Source organism: Colius striatus, chromosome 6 (genome assembly GCF_028858725.1).
Source record: "Colius striatus isolate bColStr4 chromosome 6, bColStr4.1.hap1, whole genome shotgun sequence".
Classification (NCBI taxonomy): Eukaryota; Metazoa; Chordata; class Aves; order Coliiformes; family Coliidae; genus Colius; species Colius striatus.
The window spans coordinates 19368194-19395921 of NC_084764.1; the positions used below are offsets into that span (position 1 = coordinate 19368194).

At 41.4% G+C, this 27728-nt stretch overlaps 2 protein-coding genes across 3 annotated transcripts in view; one reads left to right on the plus strand and one right to left on the minus strand.

Annotated features, from left to right (window-relative positions):
- Positions 1-27478, minus strand: LOC104550843 (uncharacterized). The gene is made up of 10 exons (XM_061998233.1): positions 27471-27478; positions 25061-25585; positions 24620-25014; positions 12766-12887; positions 11570-11708; positions 10615-10736; positions 8801-8911; positions 3402-3508; positions 1932-2022; positions 1-482 (listed from the first exon to the last, which is right to left on the minus strand). The coding sequence occupies exons 1-10, from the start codon at positions 27476-27478 to the stop codon at positions 366-368; spliced, it is 1737 nt and encodes a 578-aa protein (XP_061854217.1). The 3' UTR covers positions 1-365.
- The window catches only part of LOC104550292 (signal recognition particle subunit SRP54), a 38107-nt gene continuing 35517 nt past the window's right edge, over positions 25139-27728 (plus strand). The window contains exon 1 of one of the 2 annotated variants that reach the window (XM_061997570.1): positions 25139-25291. The gene's annotated coding sequence lies outside the window, so the exon portion shown is untranslated. The remainder of the gene's footprint in view (positions 25292-27728) is intronic. The other variant, XM_061997568.1, reaches the window with a different exon arrangement.

Here is a 27728-nt window from a genome sequence, read left to right on the forward strand (position 1 = left end):
GCTATTATAATTCACATCAATAACGACTTGCCATTCTTAGGTTTGATATACTTAGCAAACACTAGCAATGCACAATGCTAGTAAACAAAAATTCTTTTAGCACCAGTATGAAGCCATTATTTCTATCATTTCCTCAAAAAATTAAACCATAAGGATATCGTCTAATTAAAAGTCAATATACTCTGTTGAGACAGAATGCCTCTATAAGAAAACCTGTTTCAAAAGACTCTTCCATTACAAACCACAGAGGACTCAGAATAAGCTCAGTAAGAATTTCAACCTAATTTATTCACACAAATCAATTCCAATTCATTTTGGATCAAAAATATATGATATTACAAGGATACAAATTTTTTTTCCAAGTACTAGAGAATCTTGTATAAATGTATTTGTTCAAGTGCTTCTCTGTCAACATCCTTTTCCATATACACATCATAGTTTAGCTGCATCTCTTCAACCCACTGGCTTAGCTGCACATCTGTCTGAAACAATGAAAACAGATCCTTAAATTAATCCAATGTTGAGAAACATAGCAGGAGTTTCAAGGTCAGTACAACATTAAAAAGGCAAGACATAATAAGGGAGATTAGTTGTTCCAAAATATGCAGCAATGATAAATTCACTTCTGGAAATGCCATTTAACTTAAATAGGAAATAATAAATATAATATTTAAAGATTACCTCAGTCAATAGTCTAGATATTTTGCTACTATCTTACAAATGCTTCTCTATATGCATTTGTATAAGCCTTAAGCATCCCGACCAGAGTGCAACATTCTGCAAGCGCTGAGGGAGCAGCTAACTGTACCACAGAAGAATCACAGGTACTTGTTTTACACCCAGGGAGTATTGTATTAACGCTACCAAGGGCTTCTCAGCTGCTGTGTAACTACTGCCTGCTCTAAGAAAAGGTCAAATGACACCATTGCTGCTCCTGGGGCTGAGGATTTACTTCACCCATCAGCGTAAAGGCAACAAGCAATTCGATTTCTCTAAAGCAGACTTCTGTGGTGAGCAAGCCACTTGACAAATCACCTTTGTCACGTATTACTAGCGTTTTGTTTCCTAACTAAAGTCAGCCCACATGATTTGTCTAAGTGTTACACACATAATTGATGACCTATGGCAGAATGGACACAGAGCAGAGGATGGTCCATTGGAATTGGTTACTACTCAGGGAATAGCAGCAGCATGGTGTTTAATGTCTTTGAAAGCTGCACTGTTGTGTTTGTTTCCAATTGCAATTTAAAGCCATGTCACTGATCCAAGATGCCTGATGGCAATCACTTGGCTAATTAGGAGACCATATCTCTCCCTAATGCGTACTCCTAACAGCTCATACTGGCATATTATGAGTCAATTCCTATGCTGACAGCAAGTCAGAAGACAGTATCCTCAAAGACGGTCCTTCTTTAGCACGTTCCTTTCTCCCACTGGCTTAACAAACCCGTTTGTCATGTTTCAAGGCAATGTGCAAATGTAGAACTAAACAAGAGAAGAACATTTCCTCTAGTTTTGCTGCTAGAAGTTTATAAACACATCTTTACTTCTGAGGTTCTACCCCTGTACCTGGAAAAAGTCTGATGGAAGCAGATATGAGTCTCACTAAACTTACAAGACTAATGTAGCTTTGCTGATGTTTTGTGGGAATTTCCTCCTCAGAGCTAAGGTACCGTTCATAATATGCATGATTAATGCAGCCTATTGATATAGGCTGATATTTCCACTTTACAGGTGGAGACAATCAAAGTACAGGAAGATGTGTTGGTGGTCAACCCAGAAATAGAATCCAGAGCCCTACTTAATCTATGCACAGAATTATATATCCTTCCTCGGAGCAATGCTGGCAAGCTGCTAGCCTCACCTACAGGACTGCCCCTTGCATAGAAAGTGACAAAACGTATTAGCTAGAACCAGCTGAGGGAACTTACCTGTAGCTTTGAGAGTGATTCTCTAAGGCTTGGAACTGTCACCAGCAAGGATCCTCTTTTCCTTACATTACAAGCAATAAATTCCCAAGCTCTGAAACATTTAAAAATACATCACCGTTTTTTAAGGAAAAAACCTGAATTTGATATAAAATTCATCTCATACTTTCACAGTATAGTGGCCACAGGTAGACTAAGCTTAAGAGACTTGCTATACATGCTTATTAGTCACTGTTAATATCTAAGCAAATCTCTTTGTATGAAAAAATCAAGCCTCATATTAAAAACAAGGAATACATGGTCTTACAATGTTTGATTTTGTAACTTTTTAACTCTGACACATGCAAGTGATTTTGCACTGTCAGTACCTTCACTTTGGACTAGGATTAAACATCAACAATCAGTTCCTTTAAACTTCTGTTTCTGAAGAAAATCCAGTCTATGAGCACCCTTCTGTTACACTTAACAAGCTGCTCTTTACATATACACATAAAAGTCGTGACAAAATACTTAAGACATTAGTAATCAGTGTGTTTAAATATAGACCCCTACATTCCTTTGTTCTGATTGTGCAAGTCAGATCATTTCTCACAGCACATCAATTCAGACTAAAAAAAGAATTTAATTTCCAGCATTCTTCAAATGTCATTTGTCTTTGTGGTACTAATGCAACATAAACCACTACCTCTGAGTTCTTGAAAAATCAAATGAATTCTCACTCATGTGCCTGCAAACAAATCTGGCAATTTGAAACGTCCCCTAACTTTCACCCATCCACTCTGTGCCTCTCTGGTTGACATTACTCCCTGCTTTCAAAGTAGTAGGACAAGCTTCAGCTGAAACTGCTAGAAGGTGTCAGACTGCAAGCTGGGATGGTAGAGACACAGGTACCCTTTCTTTTTGACTGTCCATTCTAAAGGCACAGTATCTTTGGATTGTAAAGTTATTTATGTTTTAAATTGATACTGATGGATTAGTAAAAGCTCACCTGTGAGTGTCTTGTACCTGAAAGAGAAAAACCTTAGCCACACGTTTGTTTGCTTCCAACTATGGTATGCTTCCTTATGAAAATGTATTACAACTATCATCAATAGACATGTTTCGCACTGCATCTACATTACAGCTCTGACCCCCACAAGTAAGTGACCTGTCTTCTTTCTGAAGATTAAGCTTTACACTGATAAAGTAATTTCAGATCCTTTAACAGCAAGACACTCTTAACAGATCAGTGCAAGGATTCAAGGCAAGGTTTGGGTAAACAAAGCAGCTGTGTTTAGTGGATTTAACAATAAACAACTGCCATAACACCTTAGTAGTTAAGCATAACAATTATGTGTAGGCAGTTTAAAGCAATTTCCCTATGTAATTTATGTATGTGACTTCAAAAAGCACAACCTTAAGGTTTTCCATAACTCACAAGGTTACACACACATTGCCAAAGAAATAGATAACTTGTTTGGACACATAGCTTACCTGGCTTGTTCCTGTCTGTCAAGAAAATATTCAAAGACATTATTCATTACAACAACATCAGCATTCTGAAGAAGTGAAGCCTGAGTACAGATGTCTGCGTGAACCACCTGAAGGAGAAAAATTTCACGAGGCATAAATTAACGTAAGAAACAAATACAGCCTTCAAGTGGTCATGAAGCCTGTCAACCTAATACAGCACCTGCTACCACCATTTTGAATCAGTCACAAAAACAGCATGTTACTGGCTTCATAGTAGATGAAACTAAAGTAAATAATCAGAAGAGGCTTTAAAAAAGGAAAGAAATAAAAATCATATTTATCTCCTCTAACTAAAATACTCTATTTATTCCACTAAGTGAAATAAAGTGTATCTGACTTTTGGTCTAGAACACTGCATGCCATATGTATATGATGGCCGTTACATTTCACTTACCTATATTTTACCACAAATGCTCACTGATTTCAGGAAAGGAGCTAAGCTAGTTAAAGCTTTTTTTTTTTTTTTTTTGAGGATATTAAAAGGCATCCCACAGGCTCAGTGGGTTACTAAAGGATTATAGCTAGAAAAGACACTACAAACTCAAGTTTGACAGTTGAATTCTCATGACATATGCTAGGACTGTGTATGCTGGAAAGGCAGGATGCTCAGTTGCACTGGAGGACAAGTGCTTTACCTTAGTAAACAACTACCTCTCCAGTCAGCATAGTTGCTGGTTTGATTCCATCTGCCTTCACCTACCAAAAAGGATATTAGCACATCATGTCATTTTCAAACAGGTGAGATTATAGTGACAGGAGAATATGGATGCTCATTAACACTCTGGTAAGATGTGTTTGATTTTCTCTTAAACACAGAGAAAGACATCACAACCCAAACCTGAGGAGAAACATGAATTTGACCACCTTTTGAAGGGATAAGGGAAAGGAAACCAATCTGAATATTGCTTGCACTTCACAGACTCTTTGGAAAGTGCATCTCTTTATGTTGAAAATGGACAGAAACTCTCAAAAACTTTTCTTTCCTGTGTGAATTCCTAGGTTGTGCTGGGACTACATTAACCCGATGGTTTTAACATTTCACATTTTGACAAATCCTTCCAATACTGGGCAGATGTAAAAAAGAATTCTTAAATCGGACAGGAAAGAGGAATGTTAGTACAGAAGACTGAAAACACTTATCTGTTGAAAAACATTTTGCTGACTTAACAATGTATCAATACTTACTGGAAAGGTAAATTACATATTCCTCCTTACAATGAATACGCAAAGCATACTCTTCTGGTTGATGAGGAAACAGATACTACCACCTCCGCAACTTATAAGGGTTCAAGTGCAGAAAAGATGATGAGTTGCCACACTTTATGACTCTGGTTTACTCTATTAGAATGCATTATGGCAATTGCAAAATAGATAAATATTCTAATATCAGTAATAACAGAAACAAAACTCTACTGTTCATAAAAAAATAGGCATCATAGCACTCAAACTTTGAGAGCTACGTTCCACAGGTTCTCTGCAAGTGCTCCAAATAAGTTAAAAAAAACAGCTTTATCTCCTTAAACACATTACTTTGCCAAGCTGTTCACCAATGCCTATAGTGACTGGAAAGGAAGCAACTGTGTTCTTGTATCTTCTTACTCAGAACTGGCAGGTTACTGTTTGAAGGCTCTCGTTCATTGAGAAATAGGGACAGTTTAGTTGTCAGAATGACTGGCTCTGTCTCTGCTTTCACCTCTAGTGTGTGGACATCTGAACTATTTACCTACTAGTTTATGAAAGTCAGAGCTTTTTATGACGATTAAGATTAGTAATCATTTGTCTTAAAATAGTGCACTGTAGCAGCATAGGAGCTGATTAAGAACAAGTTCAAGCATTCAGGCAGCAGAGAAAGAAGACAAATCACTCAGGCTACCATCAGCAGTCCTAAATATGGTAGGTCCTGCTTTTCAACTCATGTCCTCTGCATAAAGACACTGTTAATTGTGGATTAAAATGAAAGACCATAAACTAGGGTGGTAGAGGTATTACAGATACAGGCTTGGCTGCTGCCCTCTTACACAGGCAACAGCCTCCTGGAGCAGGGCAGGACAGGCAGCTAGGGGCAAACATGCCTCAGCTAGATCTGTCAGAACTTATGGATTGGAACCTAGGTTTACTTAAGACTGTAAGCGGGATTTGGATCACTATTTCTGAGGCTAAGGAGACGTAGTGGTTTTGTCTGGGCCAGGTTTTAGTAAACGGGGGAGCTATAGAGGAAGATTCTTTAAACAAAGAACTGCCAGAAGCTTCCCCTGCAGCTGACATGGCCAATGCCAGTCAATTCGAAGACGGACCCTGCAGGTGACCCAGGCCTGGCCAATTAGTGACTGAGGCCTCTGTGAATAAAGTATTTGAGAAGAAGTTCCTGCATAGTTGCAAAACAGCAGCAGCAACAGGGAGTGAGAATGTAAAAACATCGCAGACACCAAGGTCAGTGGAGAATGAGGGGGAGGAGGGTGCTTAGGCTCTGAAAGAAAGATTCCCCTGTGACCTGTGGTGAGGACCATGGTGAGGCAGCTGCGCCCCTGCAGTCCATGGAGGACCATGAGGGAGCAGGGATCCACTTGCAGCCTGTGTAGGACCCCATGCCAGAGCAGGTAGATGCCTGAAGGAGGCTGTGACTCCATGGGAAGCCCACCCTGGAGCAAGTTCCTGGCAAGACCTGGGAGCCTGTGGGGAGAAAGAAGCCCACACCAGAGCGGGTTTGCTGTCAGGACTTGTGGTCCTGTGAGGGACTCAGGCAGGAGCAGTCCGTACCTGAAGGACTGTTCTCCTGGTGAGTGACCCATGTTGGGGCAGGAGCTGCCCCTGTGGGAGGCTCCATGCTGGAGCAGTTCATGAGAAATGACCCATGCTGGAGAAATTTGTGAGGGACTGTCTCCCATGGGGAGGGACCCCACAGTGTAGCAGTGGGAAGTTTGAGGACGCCTCCCCCTGAGAAGAAGCAGCAGCAAAGTCCATCTGTAATGAACTGTCTGCAACCCCCATCCCCTGCAACACTGTGGGGGAAGGAAGGAAGGAGAGTCCTGGAAGGGAGTAAGGGGAGGTGTTTTATTTCTCATTTTCCCTGCTCTGTTCTGATTGTTCATTACTAAATCAAACTACTTCTCCCCAAGATGAGTCTGTTTTGCCCATGATGCTAATTGCTGAATGATCTCCCTCTCCTTATCTCAACTCAGAAACCTCTGGATGTATTTCTCTCTCGCCTGTCCAGTTTAGGAGGGGGAGTGACAGAACAACCAGGTGGGCACCTGGTACCCAGCCAGGGCTAAACCACCACAGGAGAAATTTTTACTTTACTCTCTGATTTTTAAGGGGCACAAATAACAAACCCACAGAATTTCTGTGCACAAAATCTGAGCAGCAGTCTGTTAATTCAAACACAAATGACTGTTCCACCAGTGGACTTCTTGCATCACAACAACTCACAATTAGTAGTAAATTTTCTTAATTCTTTACCAAGAGCAGTCTTAACATTTTACTCCTCAATTCAGAAAGATGTTTAAACTACTGGGATACTTTAAACATGTGTTGATATTTTGACTTGAATAACACTTAAAATGAGCCTGCATTTACAGAGTAGGTGACCATGCTGACTGAAGAGACCCAAATACCTCATTCTCTTCTAACACATCCTCATTCTTACTGGGGATTGCGGGACCACATAAGCATGTGTGGCTGCACCATGAGCCACACACAGGTATTCCTCCGAAACACTACTTTTTTTCTGGGTTATTTTTCAGCTGCATCAATTCCCTGACCCACTTGTCTGTGTACTGGCACAACACAGGCAGCAACTGATTTTAAAACTGCCCTGTAGCCCAGCAGAATCACACCAAGCTTTTCACAATTACAGCCAATTTCTGAACTGATGTCTCAGGTTTTCTAAGATTGTTGAACTTTCCTCCCCGCATATAAATGTTTGCTCAAATAGCAAAAGATGCCGAGTTACTTTCTATGTACTTTAACAAACCAAATGTTGACCAAAGAAACACAAGGTTTGCTCAGAGATTTAGCCACTAAAGCTTTCATTCCACCCTGCTGTCCTTTGCCAACATGCTCTAATAAAAACTCAGAATCTCCTGAAAAAAAAAAAAGATATTTAAGAAGGGTCTCTTAAAAGTTTTTCAAATTTGTGTCAAATTATTAACAGCAACTTGATTCTGACTATTTTTCAAGCTGGTATCTATCTCTAGAGGATTCATTTGGGGTGAAATAAAACTCTAAGATTGAAATGTTCAAAGGACTGCAATAACAAGTCACATGACTAAATTAGCATCTAATGAGACTCAAATAGCGAAGTCCTCAGGCATTGCTTTGAAAATCTATTATCTTCTTATCTTTATGCTCTGAAATGAATACTTCAGCAGAATTACAAGGTGTGAAGGAAAAACAAAAAGGTTTATTGTAAAGAATATACGAGGCTGAAAAGCATGCCTATAGATCTTCAGCTCTACTGCATTAACTTGACAGAGTTCCTAACTGCACTTTCAGTCTCATCACAATAAGGTGTTACAAACATAAAACATAACACAAAGGTTATGGATAAACTGGCAGCAACTGGGATTGAATTGGGCAACCCAATGATATTGCTTACTCTGAGTTTTATGTTCATGATTTCTTTCCAGTTTAAACCTACTTTAATTCCCAAGAAATTACTACACCCAGCAGTTTGTGTGACTCCATTCAAGAGCACATGTACATGACACTGAATTAAAGCCAGTACTCTACCCAGCATATTCTACTTAGCAACTTTTGCTGGTAACAAAACAATGGCTATTCCTCAGAAATGTAAAAAAAAAAAGCAGCTTATTAAAATAGTAGTAGTTATTTCCACAAAGGGACAAGGAAAGTGGTTCACATAGTGGTATCACATTGTTTGAAACCCATTTTGCTTGTGGAAAGTACACATGCACTGACACATCAAGAAAGGAAATGCCAATACCTCTAAATCCCTTAGGTATTCTTAGATGAAAATTTTCAAATTCTACAAACAACTTTCTGCTAATGTTACTGAAACACAAACATTTAGTTTTGTTTTTCATGACCAAACTGTTTACTCTTTACTCAGTTTCACCATACTGGCAATAGCATTGTTGATTTCACTGGGAGAAATGGCTAAGATGTATCTGTTTTGAGTGAGCTAGTACAAATTCCACTCCAAAAAAAGGCTAAGTGATTCAACACATCTTACTCTCTGCTATCAAATTTTTTCTTCCACGATGCAAAGCCTTTGTTTAGGACTGGAACAAGCAAAGACAGAAACTTCTCAGAATGCTAATTTATCAGCCAATCCCACAAACAGGGTATCTAATACATAGTGGTTAAAAATACATACACTAAACCATGTATTTAGTTACCTTTATTCTGTCAATGAACTGGTACTTTGTAATCATCATTTCTTGCAACTGGCAAAAGTCTGCATTCATTTCTACTCCGAACAGTTGAGATGCTGAGCTATAAAGATAACCCTACATTAGGAAAAGGAAATTTAGTAACTGTGATGCCTTTAAAGCATATTTTTAAAAAAATCAATTAAAATGCAAAAAAAAACCCCCTACAAGTGACGATTAAGGAAGCAGCTTAAGTTGAGAAATGTCTTTTACTGGACATGATATTTTTCAGAGTTAAGCCCCTAATTTGTCAATTCCTACTTAGGCCTCACAAATTTTAGTAAGAAAACCAAAATGACGTGTAAAAATAATTTAAAAAAAAAAAAAAAGGAAGCTCTGACTTCAGTTGCAAAACAGATGGAAAATAGTCTAAAAAGGAAAAAGGCAGTAGAAACCAGAGTGAAAGGAAAAGATGCGGCATATTTTTGCTTCTTGGGAGAAGGGAAAAAGAAAACAGCAAGAAGAAAAAACTCAAACATGAAATGTATACATAGGCAAAGTGAGTGAAAATGGAGGACAATACCAGTAATATAATGGGATCTTTTGGTACAGAGTCTTTGTCAGCACCTCTGAGTATTGTATAACTGCCATTTTCAGGTGTTTCATATAGATTCGTATGAAAAAAGATAAATTATCCCTTAATAATAAGCCCAAAACACTTGTTCTGTTTTGGACAGAGATTTTGAGAAGTTGTTAGAAAAAAAGAAAAAACAACAAATACTTGAGCCTCCAGGGCCCTAATGAGGATATTGCTTTAAGTGCCAGTGTCTCCACTGGACACCATAACCACACTTTGCCAACCATGGCAAAGGCAGATAATGTTGAAGATAGAGAATATCTGAGATATTTATATACTACAATCTAAGTATTGACATTTTCCAAAACCATTCAAGTCAAAGTGTAGAAAAGCGACCTGTGAAGGTGAAGTCACATCTCCTCCAACACGTCAAGATTATGATTACAACAGAACTGGTTTTTAAAATGTTTCCCATGTTTTACTTGAGAATATCTTCTAGTAGAAGAATATAAGCATTTGAGTACTTCAAAACAAATTCAGGCTAGCAGAAGTGTTACCATTTAAGGACCCAATTCTGCAAACATTTACAAATGGGAGTAACTTTCCTCATTTAAGTAGTCCCAAAATTAGATTGTTCAGATGCGTAAAATTACATGCTCAAATGTTTCCAAGATTGAGCCCTAAACAGCCATTGACTTTTGTAAGAAAGTTGTAATGTGTGTTTTGCATTGCTGTTGGCCATATGTTGCACCAGCCATGCCAAAAGCAATCAAAATTGCACTCAAGTTTCTCGATGAAGTATTTTATGTACATTTTAAAACAGTGAGCAGGAAAATATGTTTTTGGAGACAAATTAATATCAAAGTCTTCCTTTGTATAACTTAACAGTTTGTCAGCTTCATAAAGGAATTTAACATAACTAATCTATCTATATATAGACGTGGTCAAGACATAGAGGACAAACTTACTTATGAAGGAGAGACAGAGCAGGAACTTGCAAAAGAGCAGCATGTGTGACAGCAATATGCTACTCTGTCGGACAACAGACTTTTCCTCTCCATAAGCAAGGTAAATTGTACTCCCCATTCTGAAGAACAGAACTGAAATTGCTAGTAAACAGCACCTTATACTGCACAAGAGAGTCAGACCAGAGGTGCCTCTCAGAATGACCCGTCCAAGATGGGAGCAATGAGAGTAGATAGTCAGAGAAGAGGGAGAATGTTTGTCACAGTAATAAAATATGAATTCCTGTGCTGGAAGTTACCGCAAATAGCACTGCACCAAGCCTGGAGCCAACGTCAACCACTACCTTTCCTGTCAGATCGAGCAGTACATGTTGATAAAGAAACTTCAGTTCCGTGAGGGAAAAGGAATGCGAAATAAACTCTGGGAAATAAGAACAGAATAAAGGTTGGGTGGGCAGTACTAACTGCTGTTTTATTAACCAACGAAATATTAATCTGAAGAGTTAACATCACTGAAAACTTGTATGGTTTCCTGCCTGAACTAGTGTAGGGTTTGTAGATCAGAGGTAGCCTGCCAAATACTCTGTCCCAAATCTGGATATTTCTTCCCTTACGTGAAGAATTTTGAAATCCTCCATGAAACTGAACTACCTTTTCCTATACAGTGACACAATAATGAACACAAAACAAAGCCACTTGGAACTGTTTAAGTGAACAAGGAAACACAGTACCTACAGCTCAACACAATTCATGGCAAACCTTTCCACAGGCAGACACAGTAATAGTTTGAGTTTTAACTCCAAGGTTTTAAGGAACTGAGTGTTCTCAATATAAACCATTCCTCCCTCAATGCCTGTGCTATACTGGTGAAGAAGTGGTACATACCATGCCACTCTCAAGCTTTAAGACAGAAGGTGCTTTTTACTGCTTTTCAGCACATAGGAGGAGACTGAGGCTATGGCATGGAGTCCTACAGCATTGTCTTCCTCTTGCACCTTTCTTCTTGCTGGTAAATAGCCCTGCCTCTTCCCTGTATTTATGGGCAACTACTGTCATTCAGACACTGCAAATTAATTCAACTTACATGTGTAGGAGTCTCTTTCCACTGGTTATGGGAGATGATTCTGGCCTATATACTGCATCACTCTGGATAAAGTGCTCCTTCCCTGGATGTTGTGTTGTCCTGCTGATTCACTGCACAAACCAGTTTGGTTTAACTGAATTTGTTGTTCATGTTCCCAAAAGAGAACTTACCTAAAGATGCAGTCTTGTATGAGCCACACTCCTTGCAGTAGCTCCTACTCATTTTCCCCTCCTCACACAATGAGTCAACAAAATCATCATCATAAAGGAATGCATCAACGTGAATCATGGGCAGTGGGTGCTGATGTATCTGAGAAGAGGAACAAAACCTAAGAAAGGCATAACCAAGTCTCCATATTTCACATACACTGTTACACACCTTTCCCAAAATCCTTGAGATCCAAGTTTTTTCCCTACTCAAAAGTTAGAAATCAAACAATTGAAATCCTGCACATAAACTGGATCATCAAATTCCACTGAAATAACCAGTATGTGGAAGCTGACAAAGGACAGCTGAGTAGGATACCTGACATGAATTTTCTATCCTTAGGACTTTGTTGACTACAGAGGAGGTATAGGGTGAAGGAAGCTTTTTCTGTTCCATTTTAATGAGGAGAATGTAACTTAAATTTTGGAGAAAGGGTAGTTTTGCTTCTCAGCTTCAATTGTCTGAATATTTGCATCTTCATGCCTTATGACTTAATCTAGAAAAACCCTTGATTAACAGAGGTGTCATTTTCAATTAAAAGCATACCCTGTTTGAATGCTTGCCTTATCATTTCACCGGGTACAATCTTCATCTTCCTACTCCTCTTTCTTCCCTCCCCGAGGCTTGCTGCAAGTGGCCAATCCACTTTTCCTGTTTAGGAGCCACACAACACTTTTCTGGCAAATGCATTAACTTTCTACCTATACTGACAGCTCGAGTAGAAAAGGTACTCTTCCCTCTGACAGGACTCACAGCCCATGTCTTTCTGAGCCATTGGAATCTGAAAAGAGCTGGAAACCATTTCTGGGCTGCCCACATTACAGCAACAGTGAAACACTGGCCCTGTATTTCTGTTTTCTTTAAGAAGAATGTTATAGCCCATTATGGAGCCAGCATTAAAGAATCACTATGACAGGTGCCATACCACACAGAATGAAACCTATGCCAAATAACTCGTGATCAAAGTATTAAGAACTACAAAGCAACTTTCCTGGGATCACACAATCATGCAGCAACAGACATGACAACCAAAGGGAGATTTCCTACAGCTAAATCTAGTGCTCATTCTCTATTATGAACTACTACTAAAACTGAAATCAGCATAGTCCCAAAATACATTATATGGTTCAGCAAAAGGAGACCATAACTATGGGCTTACTTTCTGAACAGCTTGATGTTCTGAACGGAACATTGCTTCCATGGGTAAACGATTCCGCAAATCTTCAGCGATATTTTTGAGAACAATATCATTGTTATTTGCCACAAGCTCATCAAAGTCACCTATAAATCAAAACAAACAAAACCCTCTGTACAATCATATGTAGATCATGTGGACTAAATGATGACCAGTACAATACAGTTGCAACATGTGAACAATACCAGATGGATAAGGTTTTTATTCAAAACGCATTTTTCAACCTTTGTTAGCTTTTCCAGCCAATGACAGATTTGGACTGTAATAACTTTGCCACTCAAAATAAACATAGTGCTTTTTTGAAATCTCAAATTATTTTCATATTTACAAACATATAACTCACATACGACGGTCTGGGCTGCCACGAAAGTGATACTGTTTCAGCTTAAGATATAAAAACATCAAAGATGTTTTTGAACTATTGGAGGAGTTACAAAACTCTTAGCTGCCTAAATGCAGCCTTTTTTAATATATATGTTTCTTTTATATACATACCATCTTTCTAATAAAAGAGTTACAAAAAATCAGGGATAATACACAGTTCAACAGTTCAACTTACAACAGATTTTACATGACTTAAACTACCAAAATATTTCTTATGTGAAAGAAAATAAGAATGGATGCAAGAGTTCATTTCTGCAAAACCACACTGTAAATTCTTGCTATTTTTCCAGGATATCCTTGTGTTACTTTAACACCTTTTTTTTTTTTTTTAAAGACATCTAGTAAAAAGATTGAGAGAGAACCTTTGGAAGCCACCAATTCTTTTTTCTTCCAAGGCTAAATCAATAGTAAGTGTCACTACTTCTCCAAACTATTCTTTTAAAACGTATGTTGAGGCTGGAGACTCCACAGTCTCCCTTAGAAATCTATTCCAGTGCCTCAGTACATTTAGTGTTAGAATACTCCTCTTAATAACTGATCTAGATTTCCTCTGCCAAAATTTAAGCTCACTACTCTGTCACACACACAATGGAAAAAGAAAAGTTTGTTCTTCTGTATATAGCAACTTCTTAACTTTCAAGATCTATCATGGGTCTCATCAGTTTTCTTTTCTGGAAGAAACAAAATCCACTTACCTAGCCCTTTCCTGCTTTTTTTTCTAGGAGTTCGCTCATTCTCATTACTCCTTTTGGATCTACTGGACTGTCTCATTCTAAAGAATGACCTGCAGTACTTCCAACTAGACACATTACTCCAGCTAAAATTTTTTTCGCAGTAACCAGACTTTTCACATCTCACAGCCACCATACTGCTTACACACTCCAGTTTCATGTTAGCTCTCTTCCCAGAGCATGATGTTCTTAACTGACATTCAGCATGAGATCTGTTCTACATCTGTAGCCTGCTCCTTTTCTGTTACATTTTCCCCAGAAGAAGGACTAGATCAAATTCTGGTTTTGTCTGGATGTCCCATTGCTCTGAGGACATTGAACTAAACCAATGTACATCTTAGGACAAAATTACATACCCGTAAAAGAAACAAAACCCACTGAACAAACAGCAATTGTAAATCTAATTCTGATAAATATACCAAACCCATCTACTGATTCTTGTCTAAAAACAGATGTTTGCCCTCTCTTCCCCATTCCTTCTGGTTTGTTTCTTTTCCTATTTAGACTAACACCTTGTTGGGCAGGGATTGTGGTTTTTACGTGTATCTATACCACCCACCAAAAGAAGACCTAAGAGCTTTTACAGGTGTTTAAAAACCCAAAAGTTAACATTTCTAAGCATTGCTGTCCCAGGTGGGAATGTTAGCACAGACAAGCTTGATAGCAAGTAGGTTCAAAATAAACCTATAAAACATGCTGCAAGTTTCTCTATGCTAATATACTTAATCTGTCCTGTGGAACACAGGCTATGATACAAACAGTGTGAAATTTTAAGGCTAGTTTAAGAAACAGAGACCAGATAAACTTTTAACTACGAAATGCTTCCAAAATACTTTTTGCTTAAGCTAAGCACTGTAGTGAGAACAATATGATTAAAGAAAGCCTTGTTCACTAGTGTAAGACACTCTCCTCTTGGGATGTACATGAAAACTGTTCTTCCTATATGTCCCAAAACTGACTCCAACAGGCAATCCCACATCCCCCCAAAATAAGCAGCAGAAACTTTAAATCTGGATTCTCTTCACATATTTGGTTTATTATTTATTAATTGTGTAGCAATTACACTTCAAGGCTCTGATGGGCAAAATGCCATAGGTAGTGGTTATATGACAGGAAGACAATTTACTGTTCCAAAAAGCCCACAGTTAAGTTCTCCAGAATGTCACCTCCTAAAGAGATGCAGACTTTGTGTTGAGAAACACAGGAGGGATAGAGCCGGCAGCTGTAGGAGCAAGAACAACACACCAGGTGCAATGCAGCAGCTCCAGCTTGTCAGCATTTTGATTTGAAACCTCTAATGAGTGCCCATCTCCTGTTAACCTCACAAGCCAATCAACAACTTGCAGTTTTGTTATGAGCATCTCAGAAGCAGGGAGTGAATTTTCTGAACAGCTCAGGAAAAGTTTCTACAGATGAGATACAGAACAGAAGCAAACCCTGAGATTATGGGAAAGGAAGGTGGACAGATTTATCTGTTTTGGACCATCAGCACCACAGCAACAGACCCTCAGAGTGCAAAGGAGCCATAGTTTGCTGGGGTGAATAACATCTGAGGAAGAAAGGAGAAAAACTGTCACAGACAGAATGAGAGAGCAGAAAGTTGATATTAGCAGCTGTACAGACCAGTGCCTGTGGGCAATAAGCCCCTACATCTGGCACATGCTCTATAACAATACTATTACTATGCAAGAGAGCTCATCCAGCTGTTATATTGCCTGTTAAGAGTATCAATTTCATATAGAGTGTTTAATGAAATGCAGAAAGTGTTCATAGACCACCAGGCCAGCCACATCACACTGCAAATGAAGAACTCTGGCTTTCTTTCTCCCAGAGTTAGTGCAACAGTAAGACCTGCTCCCTCATGGCCTGGGTGACCTTTGTGGCCAGTGCTAGCAGTGGAAAGCTCTCTAGGCTATTCAGTGTCCAGCTCTGTAGTAGAGAAATGCATGTCTCAGTGGGAGACAGGTGGCATATTTTCCTCAAATCCAGAATACCCCTTCTCTGCTTTGACTTCCATTTGTACAACACTTGTCACAACACTGACCACCTCACATAGGGCCCTCTGAGTACCGAAGAGTTCCTGTGGATGCTCTGTATGAAACAGGTCTTAAGGAAACCCTTATAGCACATATGCAGCTGAAATGAAAAACTGTTGAAACACTGATACCAAGAAATCAATGATGAATGGACATGCTCCTTCCCAACTTTCAGTTAAAACTGTAAATCATAAGCATGCAGGAACCAAAAAAACCCCAACAGTTTTGAACACACTCCTTCCAAGACAACAAAATGGCAGCTTCAGCAGAAGCTGTGCATGCAATGCTCTGCACTTGTGTGTAGAGTCTGTAACTGAACTCAGATGCAGAGTCACCTCCTGCTTGTCAAAGCAGCAACAGCTACCACAATAACTCATTTACTTCTGCAGTATGTAAATACAGATTGCCATCAAATACAGAACACAGGTGCCAAATGTGAAAATACTCCACCCTTGTGTTTAACAAATTGTTCCCTCTTGACAATCTCAGTATCACCTTACAAGGGAGCTTCAAAGAAAAAACAAATCCAGAAAACTATTTTTGTATCATTTTAGTGCCTGTTATATATAGGAAATAGAGAGTGTGCAAGTCAGCCCCCATGTTCATTGAACAGACAACTAACCAGGAAAGAACTGTGCGTGATGAATCACAATCATTGTTTATGGAGGAAGTCTGAGTACATGGTGTTTGTATTTTACTTCAAAAACCGGTTCCACTGGACCTAGTCAACACGCATTTCTAAAATTTAATTAACACATTGCAAAAAGCGTGATTAACACCCTGGTGTTGCTCAGCCTTTCTAGAGCAAATCTAACACAAGCTAAGAAAACATCACAAAGCCTCACACGGTATAGAGAACACCGCTATACCAACATCCAAACATCCTGGCACTGTGAAATACATGACTGAAGACAAGCAATGTGTGACTTCCAAATGACAACAGAAGATTACAGGTCACACGGAAAGAAGACGATTTAGCAAAGACAATCATAATAGCACAAACCTTATCGTCTTCTAGATACATATTCAGACTCACAGAAGTAAAAAGCAAATAGTAATGTCCATGTTACTTAACATGAGGTTAATTTAATCATTCAGTGTGTTCAAATGATACTGAACAAACAGGTCAAGGAGGAAGTCCCATGTCTTTAAAACCTTACTATCCCCTTCTTTGGCTAAACAATTTGAGAAGCAACCTGTGACCTTCAAGAACTCTAAATAATATTTCTATTCCAAAACATACTTAGCTATTGGTAGAAAGTAATCAGCTTTATCCAATACAACTATAACCAGTGCTCTAACATTTTATTACTTTTTCAAACCTTTCACATTTGTAAATCAAAAGAAGCATCAAAGTTAAATTTTAAACAAGGTAAGTCACATACTTATTTTATAATAACTAGTTTTCCCCACTATTAGTAAGTTCCAGTGACTAACAACTTAGAAGTACTTGGGATTCTTGAGACCTCTCTCTCAGCAGGATCATTTGTCACAACAAAGGAAATTAATGCCAATTCTCAAAGTTGATGATTCATCAAATTACAGGTAACATCCCATTTTTGTTTACCAAACAAGAGAGTAGTAGAAAAGATTTTTTTGTATGGCATAAATTTAACAAAGAAACATATTCCAGTTAATATGGCTCTGCAACAGTATTTTGATCTCTTCTGAAGGATATTTTATTTGGATAAATCACTTCTGCCAATTTGGATATGATGCTTTGTACTAAATTTCTTTTTCACATACATGAAAAAAATCACATACTATACTTGTTATACTGCAGAAACTCATGTTTTCATCCTTTTAAAGAGACTCACTCCACTTCAGTTCCACCTACAGTGACAATAGCACAGAAAGGAAACATTAAAGACCATCCTAAGATGTTTTTTTCTTACACTACTTCCTATTCTTGTCTTGTGAAAATCATCTGATGATTTTACCTAGCAGGTCTGAGAACACAATAGTTAGATCATAAAGTAGATAATAGAAAAAGCTGGACAAACTTGGTCTGTTTGTAAAAGTATGAGAATTTTCTTCTCCATAAGAAGAACATTGTACTAAAGCAGCATGTAAACCATAGCCCAGTTAACTGTTGGACACCATTCCTTCACTGCCTGACAAAAGCCTGAACTTAGAGCACTGACTGTCCTCAACTTTCAGGTCACATGACTAAATCCTATGTCAATCTCTTTAAAAGCTGGTTTGCTCTCACTACAAATGAATCCAGAAGAAAAAAAGTTAATTTGGACCTAATTATATGTTGTTTATCCTTAACTTGCAACAGTTCATTATTAAATCATTTTTTGAGTAATACATCACTGTATGAACAATCAGCAGTTGAGACCTGCACATTACTTTGAAATCTTAGCTTTGTATTTCAATGTTGCTAATTAAATAAATAGAATGGGAAAAGTGTGTAAGATTATTTTATTTTACTGTTACAGGACTGCAGAAAAGTTAAATGCTAGTACTAGAAGAGTCAGTTTTGGTGCTAAGGCAGTGACAGTACATGAAAAACTATCAAGGGTCTTTTTATCACTTTATCCGTGCTTCACTGACATGAATCGAGATACAAGCTTTTGTAATCTGTATTAAAGCTCTAAGCACAGTTCAGTAATTACCAGTAAGAAGAGTGGTTTGGTGACATCAATCTCAAGCTTGACATTAGGATTCCTGTACTTACTTCCTCTGATTTTTCTCTGTTCATGTAGACCAATAGTTTGCTCAACTCTGCTTTCATTGCTTATGTTCTACAGCACCCATTCTTATCAAATGCAGCCTCTCCTGCTACTACAAATTGTTAAATTTGGGCAGTAGAGGAGTGAGAGGGACTATGACCATTTATACAGAAGCTTTACATCAAATGCTGGGACAGGGGATCTTCAGGGGGGTTTCCCCAAGTGGTTTGAATTAGTTCTTGGGCTTCAACCAAGTTTTCTTAACCAGAACTTCTGAACATGGTTATTGCAGGATATTAAAGCATTAATCATCCTATTATTAAAAATAAGTTCATTTTAGACACCAAAGGTTTGTGTTATTATTTCCAACTCTTATTATTTCATTTTCTTTGAGATCTAAGGCTAACTCAAAAGAAAAGCTGGAGTGCAAGTCACCATGAAATGACGTACATTTCACTGCAGTGTGTAGGAAGAGCTGTCTGACTGCGAAACAGCAAAGTAGTGTTGCTAAGCAGCTGCCTTAAAACAGAAACGTCTTCTTCCATTATATGTAAAGATATGGAATTTCTAAAATTCTCAATAGCAGGGGGAAAAAAAGGCATGACTGGTTATTTTGTTCTGTATTTGTACAAAGAATAAAATGAACAGCATCTTGCACACACTTACATTCCAGGAATTACTAAGGAAGATTAGTCAGAAATCATTTGAGTGAGAATCTGTTCAATATTCACTTAGTTTCACATACACGAGTCTTTATTTTAGACAACTTGCTTTACTAGAAAGTAATTTTGCTCTTACATGGAAGTTTCTCAGTAACATTCCCTACAGCATGTGAGTCAGAAAACACCAAATAAGTTACACTAATAAAGAAGATTGTCTCTGTGACCTCACTGACCCTAAAGGACAACCATTTTACAGAGGACTTCAACCTAAGGCTGCACGTACACTTTACTTGACAGAGAGGTGTGAGGGAGGAAAGGAGCCTGACTGTAGCTAACACTGGAATCATGCCCAAGTCCTCCTTGGCTGGAAGTAAAACTATAAGCTCAACATTTTGACAGAAACAGGAATAGGACAGCAGTGGGCGGGGGGGTGGGAACCCACACACCACAGAAAAACAACTTATCTGTGAGGACGACATTTTTGTTTCCATTTATCCTATCCTTGTTTGCTTTCAGTTTCTCATGCAGAATATTATTTCTCCCCATCCCTGCAACTTTTTTTCTTTTGTCCACGAGAGGGCTGTTTCTTTCCTGTATTGCCAAAGACTAGACTTTTATTTCTGTGTGGTACAGAGATCTGGTATCTTTTTAGCATCTCCCATAAAACTGTTTTCTCTCTTCAGAGAGAGAATTTCAAACTTCACAGTTATATTCAGCAGAATTCAGTATGTATTCAGTACCAACTCCTCACTATTCTCCGTCCAATTAGTATTTATTATTACAGCACTATCTAGGTGTTATAACAAGCAGTTTAACTAACTCAAATGCAACAACTCTGAGGGGAAAAAAATCCCACAGTAAAAGTTACTGTCCTTATCTGGCCATGAAAGCAGCTCAGAGAAACAATACAAAGAGAAACATCACCAAGAGTGTCATGTTGGGGACATCCCCTTCAGAGAAACTGCAAAAAAAATGAGGGAATTTGACCTGCTGGGCAAATGCCTCTGCTTACTTAATGTTTAATACTGCAGGAAAACTCTACTCAGGGTGATGAAACAGAAAACTGCAGACAAACCAGAAGGACACAACCATTCAGAAAAAGCAGAGTGGAAAAACATAACACAGGTGTGAAACAATGTAAAATATCTTAACTGGATTACAAAGAAAGTTCTTACAGATAGGCATAAAAGCTTCCAATTCCCTCTCCTCTACTATACACCTACATGTACACATATATGTATGTCAAAGGGGGAGACTGCAGTACCTCCAGATAGCACATACACTGTGCAAACATTAATACTTTTACTTAAAACATCAACGGATTAAAAAACTGGTAGCTTCTACAAGCAGTAGCATGAGACCAAAATCTATGGGCTCTAAATTTCTCCACAAATGTGGCAATCTGGGAAATAAAATTAATCTAAATAATGCATGTCCCAAACAATACATCTGGGAACAAATATGGTTACCCATAGCTTTATACTGCAATAGCACTTGGCAAAATAGTCACAAACTGTAAGGAAATGCCAAAGATGTGGATGCCCAAAGCATTAATTTCTCAGAAAATAAACTAATAGCATCAGTCAGGACATGAACAGTGATCGTTTTTTTCTTTGAGAGAAAATTTGTACAAATTATTATCAGAGAACAAGCCTGTAAGCAAAGACAATAAAATATGACAAATAGCAACTACAAGAACTCTAAAACAAAAAGATTCTGAAGATGGTCTGCCAAGGAGATTATAGAGGTGAAATTAGATTCATTACTACAGCCACTTGATTGTGACCCTACACATCCTGTCTACTCTGTCATCTGATCTACAGCACATGAGCTAAAAGCCACTGAATGGCAACTAAGAAACTAATTACGTCCGTTTTAAGATTATGTACCTAGTGAAGCAGCACCTATCAGCCTTGATGCAAACAATATAAAAAGAGAAGGACACAGACTGCTCAGATGTATCAAGCACAAAGTAGTTCAAAACCTGGAACATTATCTACACTTTAGCTTGTATCTTAACTATGAAGAGTAAATAAGAAGCAAGAATATATACTTCTTTTCACTGTAAGACTTAGGCATGGATATAGATCATTAAAATTCAGAAAAAAGTATCTGAGATTGCAATGTAATAAAGGCTAGGAACTATAGCATGCTCATCTTTCACGGGAACTATGAGAATTTTTGGAAGCTGCAACATAAAAAAATTTAAAGTTATTCACTGACAAAAGACTTCTGCATGTCTACACAAACTATGTCATTGTCTAAAAATTCCAATGGCAGAGGTAAAGCACAATCATAGAATCAAAGTGGAGAAAACCATAGAATCTTTTTCGTTGGAAAAGACCTTTAAGATCATTGAGTCCAACCATTAACCTCACACTCCCAGGCCTATGACTAAACTAAACCGTATCCCTCATCATCTCATCTACCTGCCTTTCAAATATCTCCAGGGATGGTGACTCCACCACCTCCCTGGGCGGCCTGTGCCAGTGTTTAACAACCTTCTCAGGGAAAAAGTTCTTCCTAATGTCCAACGTAAACCTCCCTTGGAGCAACTTAAGGCCATTTCCCTTCCTTGTTTCTCGGAGAAATGACTGACCCCTACCTCAATACAATCTCCTTTCAGGTAGTTGCAGAGAGTGATCATGTCTCCCCTCAGTCTCCTCTTTGCAGACTAAACAACCCTAGCTCCCCCAGCCACTCCTCGTAAGACTTGTTCTCCAGATCCTTCACTAGCTTCATTGCCCACCTCTGGACACGCTCCAGCACATCAGTGTCCTTCTTGTAGTGAGAGGCCCAGAACTGGACACAGTAGTTGAGGTGTGGCCTCAGCAGCGCTGAGTACAGAGGGACAATCAGTTCCTTGGCTGTGCTGGTAACACTATTTCTGATACAAGCCAGGATGTCACTGGCCACCTGGGCACACTGCTGGATGATGTTCAGCCAGCTGTCAAACACTCCCAGGTCATTTTCTGCCTGGCAGCTTTCCAGCCACTCCTCCCCAGGCCTGTAGCACTGCTGGGGGTCGTTGTGGCCCCAGTGCAAGACTCAGCACTTGGCCTTGTTGAACCTCAGGTAACTGGCCTCAGTCCACTGATCCAGCTTGTCCAGGTCCCTCTGAATAGCCTTCCTGTCCTCAAGCAGATCTACACACCTGCCCAGCTTCATTTCATCCACAAACGATGATGTGCTTCCTAACTGAAACAGTTCGGCATGTACAGGTTTCACTACCAAGTTCCCATGTGCTTTACTGTACTTGGAGTCCATAAGCTGAGAAAAGCATATATGCATGGCATGCAAACATAGTGTAGGAGTTGCAATGGTTTACATTCAGTGAACAAGCAACATCAATAATTGCATATGAAATTCAAGGAGATTTTAAAATTAAGCGTACATTGGATGGAAGAAAAACACGTTTAACATTATTTACAGTAAGCCAGACACTGTTTAGAGCATAGAGCATGCTACTGCATCCAGATAAGGACTTAAAAAGGATTAAATACTGCTTATAGCAGATTGTTCTACCATTATGTGTAGACACGTGCAATACATTATGTGTGTACCTACACACAGGCATAAAGTAAGAATGCATAGTTACTATTAACACTAACTACATACAACTAAAGCCTTCAAGTCTTAGGGCATCCCATCCCTGCTCTAATTTTAAAAGCCGACTCAGAGGTGCTACAAAATATCTGGCAATATCTTGCCTTGGAAAGAACCCATTGGGTGGTAAGAGGGTAAATGCTGTGCACCCAGACAGTTCTTTTCCCATGTGAGCGGGGACCCGCTCAGCCAGGGAAGGATCTTTCCTGCCTCTCTTCATGCAAGTGCCTGTGGGAGCTGCAAACCACAGAGCAACAGCAGGTTTGCAGATCCAAGTACCTGGACAGCTGGACAGTTTCTACATGTCCTAGTTGGCCTCTGCAAAATAGTCCCCATATGCTTGCTTATGAAGATGTTTCCTAAAGCAAAGGTGCTGGAACAAAAGATCTGAACAAGAATAATAATCCTAGCACAATATGTCACATCTTAGGGAAGTGATGACAATTTTTTTCCCACTCAAGGCATGATCACCAAAGAGTGGATTTACCATCCCAGGAGGCAATGACTAATAAACAGGACACACACTTATTGGCTGCTGGAGACCAGTTCAAAGGATTTCGGGGAGCCTTCAAGATTTTTATCTGCAATGGCAAAATGCAAATATACCCACAGACTAAGCAGTCTTTAGTCAGTGCCTCCAGCTTTAGTGCACTGCCTATATTCAGGTCTTCCATGCCATTTTTTTGTTCAGTTGCAAACAAACAGCTTGTGCACTGACCCACATTTACTTTCTTCATCTGTCATGAGACACTTGATTGCAGTGTGTTGATGAAATTAGACTAAGGCACAAACAAGAATGTAAACAGAAAGCTCTGTTAACTTCAGATGGCATTAAGTGGGGAAATAAGTGTTTGCCAATTAGCTCAAACCACTATTTTCAAGTTTCTGAAAGGCTGCTGTGAGCACACACGAAGTTGAACAACGCTAACACCTGAAAGCCTCTAGCTATGTCAGGATCAGAGTACCTCCATATGGTTCCTGACGTTATACGCCGGGGAACTGAAACAGATGCCACCATAGCCAGTTGCCTGCCCTGCTGCCGGCACCGCCGCACGGCCACCAGCCTGCACCTCTGCCACGGCCCTCGCAACCCCGAGCGGGCTGTAACGCCAGCTCGGGCAGCCACGGCAGCTGAGGAGCCTGAGCTAGGACCGACAGACAGCTTCGGTCACAGCACATCCTACTTGTGAGTCGAAGGAGGCGGGCGGCCCCTGACGGGCTGCCCGCGCCACGGCTTCGCGCCTGCCCCAGCACGGTGACCCGCTCCCTGCGGCGGCAGCCCCGCTCCCGGGCAGGCCCCTCGCCCGGGCCGGGCCACGCCGGGCCGCAGCGTCGCCGGCCGGCCTAGGGCCGCGGGCCCTGGCAGCCGCCTGCCCGGGGACCGACGCGGCCTGGACCAGGCACGGCGGCCCTCGGTCCGGCAGGCGGCCCCGCGGGGGCAAGGACACCGCTCCCTCACCCCGCGGCTGCCGCACCGAACCTCTCGGCCGCAAGACAGGCAGCGGCGCCGGAGCGTACCGCTAGCTCGGTGCCAGCGCCTTAAAGGAACAGGGCAGGCGGGCGGCTGCACCGACACCGGCTGCCCCGGCGGAATACGGCCCAGGCCCGCTACGCCCACCGGGGCCTCCTCCCGCGCCCAGCACCTGCCCGCCAGGCCCCGTCAGCTGCCGGGCGGCGGCAATAGCTCCCGCGGCGCAGCGCCTGCGCCGGGCCGCGCTTACTGGTGTAACGCATCCAGTGCAGCAGGCGGGGCAGGTCGGCCGCGCACGTGCCCCGCACCGCCGCCAGCACCGCGCGCCGCGCCGCCTCCAGCTCCATCGCGCCGCCGCGGGAGGGCGCCTCCTCCCGCCGACGCCGCGAAGCCCCTCCCCCCTCGCGCGCGTGCTGCGCACACCCACTCGCTGGCGCGCGCGAGAGGGCGCCACCCCCCGGAGGGTCCTTTGGCGAGTTCGCCCAGGCCGGCAGCTGAAGGCGCTGGCTCAGCGCACGCTCAGGTTGCCGGGCCCGCTGCAGGAGCCGCACCGAGCGGCACCACGCCCCGCCCCGCCCCGCCCCGCCCCGCCCCGCCTCCTGGGTGCGTGCGCAGCGCCGTGGGGGAACCCCACTCTTTCCCCACCTATTGCCGCGCACCGCCCACTCTTAAGCTGGAACGGCGCAGTTACTGGTGGTGCTGCGGAGCTACCCCAAGACGCTTCCGCGGTGCCACCTTAAGGAGGCGGTGCTGAGGCGCGCCCCGGCAGCGGAAGCCGGCCAAGGCCGGCGGGGCGCGGGGCAGTGGTGACGTTTCCGCGGTTGGTGGCCGGCGCTGTGTTTTGGCCGCCAGCAGCGGCTGCAGAGCGCTGGGCGGGCTCGCCGCGGTGGGCTGCGCTCGGCCCGGCTCGGCCCTCCTCCCGGTGAGTGCTCGGGCTGCAGCCGCCGCGACTGCCACGACGCGGGTTGGAGACGGACTCCGGGTCTGTGGCGGCGGGGCCCGGCCCACGTCCCAGCTGCGGGTGGCTGCAGTGGGGAGGGCTCGTGCTCGGCCCTCTAGGCCCCGCGGGACGGACGGCGGGACCGTCCCCTGGGCCGGGCAGGGCTCAGCTCTCCGCTTTGCCGAGCCACTGCTTGGCCGTGCCGCCGGAGCGGAGCTCGGGCTCCGGGCGAGCCCCGCCGGCCCGCACAGACCGGTGCCTGGTTCCGCGGCAGCCCTTCGGGGCGAAGGCAGGGGCCGGGCGTGTATTTAGGGCTTTACCTTCACCGTTTTTTTTCCCTTTCCTTGAAAACAAGGACTTGAGACTGTAGGCAGGATAGCCGATCCTCGCCCGCGGCTCGGGGAGCGCCTTCCCGTCCCGCTGTGAGGTAACTTTAGAAGGTGGAGGCAAGTAAGTTGGGGCTGCATGTCACTGCAGGAGCTGAAGCACTTTCCAGCTGAGAGGCGGCCTTTCTTCTTCTTTTTTTTTCTTTCTTTTTTCTTTTTTTTTGTAATGTTATACTTTAGAATCACAGAATCGTTTCGGTTCGAAAAGACTTTTAAGATCATCAAATCCAGCCACGTTCAGTGAATCTTAATCTATGCGTGTATGTAGCTAGTAAAACTCCATCGTAGAAATATCCCTTTTGCTTGTTACATTTGAAACAGCTGTTATCTTTTAAAACAGCTGTTTAAACAGAGATTATTTGTTAAAGCTGTTAACGTTTAAAAATTCCATGTGTTAGAGTACTGGTAGCATAGCCAGACAAATTTTGGCTAGAGTTTTGTATTAGATAGGTGAGAGATAGGTGGTCTATCTCTTCCAGGCTGTTTCACTGCTATTTCTGATGCCTATTTATTCCTGAAAGGCCTCCTTTTCAGCAGAGTTGTGGGGTCTTTGGACTCATGCAGTAGACCAGGGATTTGGGAGCAGAGGTGCCCAGGCTGCTTCTGCTGAGGGCAGCTGAGACTGCAAAGAGCTCTCAGCTTTGCTCAGTATGGGCCCTGCTTGATATAGCCTGGCTTTTTTACTGTGAAGCTGGATTTAAACCTGTGCAGTGTGTTTGTGGAACACTGCATCAAAGCTAAAAAGCTCTTCCAGAATCGTAAATGCTCTGAACACAGCATATAACTATTCTGCAGTGCAGACACTGCTAATGCGTTTCTGGCTACCTGCCAATCAAAATTGGCTACCTGCTAAGACAGCTTATGTGTCTTTTTGTCTGTAACGTGGCTCGTAGCTTGGATGGACTGTACATGAAAAGTTAGATTAGATTTCTCTACTTGGCATCCCTTTGTAATAATGAGGGCTTTGCAAATTTTTAATATGCTAGAGAGAGGAGACATTAAACTGCTTAAACTCATTCCCCTAGCGTAGTATTTGCATAATTCTCATTGTAAGGCTGTTAGAAGAAGCTTTTGGAGTTCTGCAGTCGAAAAAAATGTGATTTTTTTTTTTTTTTTAGGACATATTAACTGTTTGGAGATCTGTAGAACTCGCAGTTTTAACAGCACAAAGTTTACTGCGATGCAATGCTATTTTTAAAGAGAGGTTTTTTGCATTGATTTTCACGGGAAATGAGCTTGTAAAACATTTTACAAGACACTCTTTGGCAGATCATATTGATGATAACACTTTCTTCAGAATTATTCTGCAAGAATATGGCTCATGTGCCTTGTAAAGAAAATATACTTACATTTCAGATCATAGAATGGTAGGGGTTGGAAGGGACCTTTAGAGATCATCTAGTCCAACCCCCCTGCAGAAGCACGTCCACCTGGATCAGGTCGCATAGGAACATGTCCAGGCAGATCACATAAAAGCCTCTTCAGCAAAGTATTAAGATGGACATCCGTATCTGTTGGCAGACTACTCTGCACATATGTTAGAGGCAGAGCTCCCTAGGAAGCATAGACTGATTTTTAATTTTTTTTACGGGATAGGGAGATGGCATGGTAATGTATGTCACTTTGGAATTGCACGTACATGCAATGTACATTACATCTAAAGCATGTAAATACATTTATTTGCATCATTTGCTACACCTGAGGCTTGTACTTAGACTGTATTTATTTAACCTCCATCTTCTTAAACTTCTGTAGACTTTGTTCTGCATTGTGACCTCGGCATTGTAGGGGTTGGACTGGCAGTGGGAGTGTTTTTCTTGTTTTGAGGTTTTTTTTTTTAACCTGCCACCTTCATGACAATACTATAGTTTGGCAAAGCAGTCAGGAAGTTGGCTTACATGGGTGACTTATCTACTTTCTAATATATGTTTGTACTTATAAACACATCGTAAACCTTGCTTTTTGGGGCTGTGCAGCTAGTAAATCTCATTGTGTATATAATGAACTTTCTATCTTGCCTAGGTTGGAGCCCT